The sequence below is a fragment of the Herpailurus yagouaroundi genome, unplaced genomic scaffold, assembly GCF_014898765.1.
Source record: "Herpailurus yagouaroundi ecotype Mexico unplaced genomic scaffold, PumYag 220, whole genome shotgun sequence".
In the NCBI taxonomy this organism is placed as follows: domain Eukaryota; kingdom Metazoa; phylum Chordata; class Mammalia; order Carnivora; family Felidae; genus Herpailurus; species Herpailurus yagouaroundi.
The window spans coordinates 6,273,866-6,276,616 of NW_024412451.1; the positions used below are offsets into that span (position 1 = coordinate 6,273,866).

The following is a 2,751-nucleotide window of genomic DNA, read 5'->3' on the forward strand; positions in this document are numbered from 1 at the left end:
CGGCCGCTGCTACTGGTGGACGGAGCCTTGATGATGATGGTGGGGATGGGGATGGAGTTCTTCTCTGAGGGCGCGGCCGCGGCGGGCGGCGGCTGCGGGGACGCCGGGGACGTGGGCGAGGGGGCGGGCGGGAGGCCGCCGCCCTTCTGGGGCTCGCCTTCGACCTTGGTCTGCTTGACCAGGGGCCCCTTGCGCCCGCGGCCCGAGCGGGCTGGCACGTACATGGCCGCGCTGGCCGCCCGGGGGGGCAGCTGGAAGTAGCGCAGGGCCGGGGCCTGGGAGGAGCCGATGCCCCCGCCCCCGCCGCCGTGGTGCGACGGGGACGGGGCCCCCGGGGTGGGGCCGGGCCCGCCACCCCGCCAGCCGCGCAGGCTGGGCTGCGGCCCCAGGGCCAGTCGGGGTGGGGGGTCGTCGGGAGAGCCGCCCGTCTCCATCTCCGGGGGATGAGGGGGGTGGGCGTGGTGGTGGTGAGGCTGGGGGGGGCGGGGCGTGATGGTGGTGGTGGTGGGGCGGGTGGTGGTGGGCGGGGGGCAGGGGCCCGCTGTGGTACAGGCTCTTCTCACGGCCCCCTACGCGCGTGTCGGGAGGGGAGGGCCCATCGAAGGACGCAGGGGAAGAGGAGGGGAGGGGGCCACCCGAACTGGGGTTGAAGGGCCCTCCTCTGGGGGATGGGGTGAGGCGGCCCGAGGAGGAGGGGGCCGGAGGTGTGCTGTAGGGGGGCTCCGGTGGGGACGTGGTGGGCGGCGGAGGGATGTCCTCCGAGCCAGGCACAGACAGGCTGCGGCTGAACTTCATGGCTGGGGGTGCTAGGTAGGGTCTATCATCTTCTGCAGCCCCTGGGAAGACACAAGGGATCCAGGAGAGTGGGGGGAGGGGGGGGGTCACAGGGCTGCTAAAACTGTAGTCGCAGTATTAACGAAACCATCAAGAAGGAGAAGAAGAATGACGATAAATACGACGACCCTTAGCAAGCCTACGCTGAGACGCTCACGCAAGGAAGGATTAGTCCAGAGCTTCCCCAGGTGCGACAAATGCGCTCGACCACACAGGTTGCGCATCGCACGACAGCAACCGGCAGAGGGAGCGAGGGGGTCGGGGTGGGGCGCAATTCAGCTGAACTTCCGCCCCGTGCCAGGAGGGGGCGCCTTTCTCTAACTCGCACGGAGGCACGTTAAGCGCCAGGGGTGGCTGGGGGTGAGCAAAAGTGGCTGGAGGCGAGGGGCAGAGAGGTACCATGTTCGCGCGCGTCGCCGTAGGTTTCTTTTCACGGAGGCGCAGAAAGGAAATGCCACTAGCACATCAAACCTGCGATTTCACAGGCGGAACGACTTAGGGTGAGGCTAACGTTTAGGAGGCAGAGCCGCCTTAGAGGTAAGCAGTGCTGGGTGGCTTTAGAGGGAGTCGAGATCAGGTACCTGATGGGACACAAACGCAAGACTCGCACGGGTGGACTGTGGACGCTGGAAAGAGGAGAAAAGCTAGACCCAGTTAGCAAAAGGCCTCAGAGTGGATAGGGAGAGCAAAGACTTTTGCCTACTCATCACTGCCAGGGCTCAGGCTTTGACCGTGTCCTCACCTCTGACTACTCTCTCTCCCCTGGGGTCATCTCAAGCCGCGTCCTGGATCATTAACTCCGTCTCTGCTGAAGACGCCTGTGTCTGTCCTGGGGCTCAGTCCTCTCCCCTGAGCTCCAGGCTCCTATATCCAAATGCCACATCTACTCGGATGTCCCGCTGGCATCTGAGACTTAGCAGGCCCCCGACTGTACCCCTGATCTCTTCTGACCCCAGAGTCTCCCCCATCGGAGCAAATGGTGGCTCAATCCTACCTCAGGACCTTTGTCCCGGCCGTTCCCGCTACCTGGAATGCCTTACTGCCTTATACCCACGTGGCTCTCCCCTTCATTTCCATGTCTTAAAGATTTTTTTTAGATGTTTATTTAATTTAGAGGGAGAGAGTGAGGGGGGCAGAGAGAGGAGGAACCAGGATCCGGGGCTCCAACTCACGAACCGTGAAATCACGATGTGAGCCGAAGTCGGATGCTCAACCGACCGAGCCACCCAGGCGCCCTTCATTTCCATGCTTTGGCTCAAACCTGCCTCCCAGAACTCCTGACTTCTCTTATTCTGCTGTTCCTCCCCTCCCCCCCCTCCCCCCCCCCCCCCCCAGAGAACTTAACACTGTGAACATACTATATCATTGTCTTGTTTCTTAACCTTATAAGCCAATATCTTCCTCTGCTGGAAGGAAAACTCCACGAGGACAGGACCTTTTGGTCTGTTTTGTTCACTGCCATGTATCACCAGCAGTCTAGGACATATGGTAGGGGGCCAATAAATATTTGTAGAACGGATGGATGGATGGATGGATGGATGAAGTCAGATATGAGAAGGCACCAGGGTCTGTGGTGGGGGCTTCAACCCACTGCATCCAGGCGGGAACAGTAAGGTGCCCATTTTCTAGAGGCAGAACCCAAGGCCCACAGAGGTGAAGCTCCCTGCCCCAGGTCACACAGCTAGGAGGGACAAAAGCCAGGATCCAAACGCAGATTTGCCCAAACAACAAAGCCTGAGCTCTTTGCCCAACTCAACGGAACCGTGGTCACGTACGGAAGTAGGAAAGAACATTTCAAAGCCCCATTCATTTCTCCCGTAAACTGTCACCCTCCCCAGCCTCCCCCTCCCCCGCGGGCATCCATTATACCCCCCCCCCCCTTCTGGGTGACATACCGATAGATTTTTGCCGGAGCAT

General features: G+C 61.3%; 1 protein-coding gene across 1 annotated transcript in view; it reads right to left on the reverse strand.

Annotated features, from left to right (window-relative positions):
* SHANK1 (SH3 and multiple ankyrin repeat domains 1) overlaps positions 1-2,751 on the reverse strand; it is a 42,937-nt gene that overhangs the window by 6,236 nt on the left and 33,950 nt on the right. The window contains 3 exon segments of the mRNA XM_040457945.1: positions 5-482; positions 484-836; positions 2,730-2,749. Coding sequence (XP_040313879.1) covers positions 5-482; positions 484-836; positions 2,730-2,749 — 851 coding nt within the window.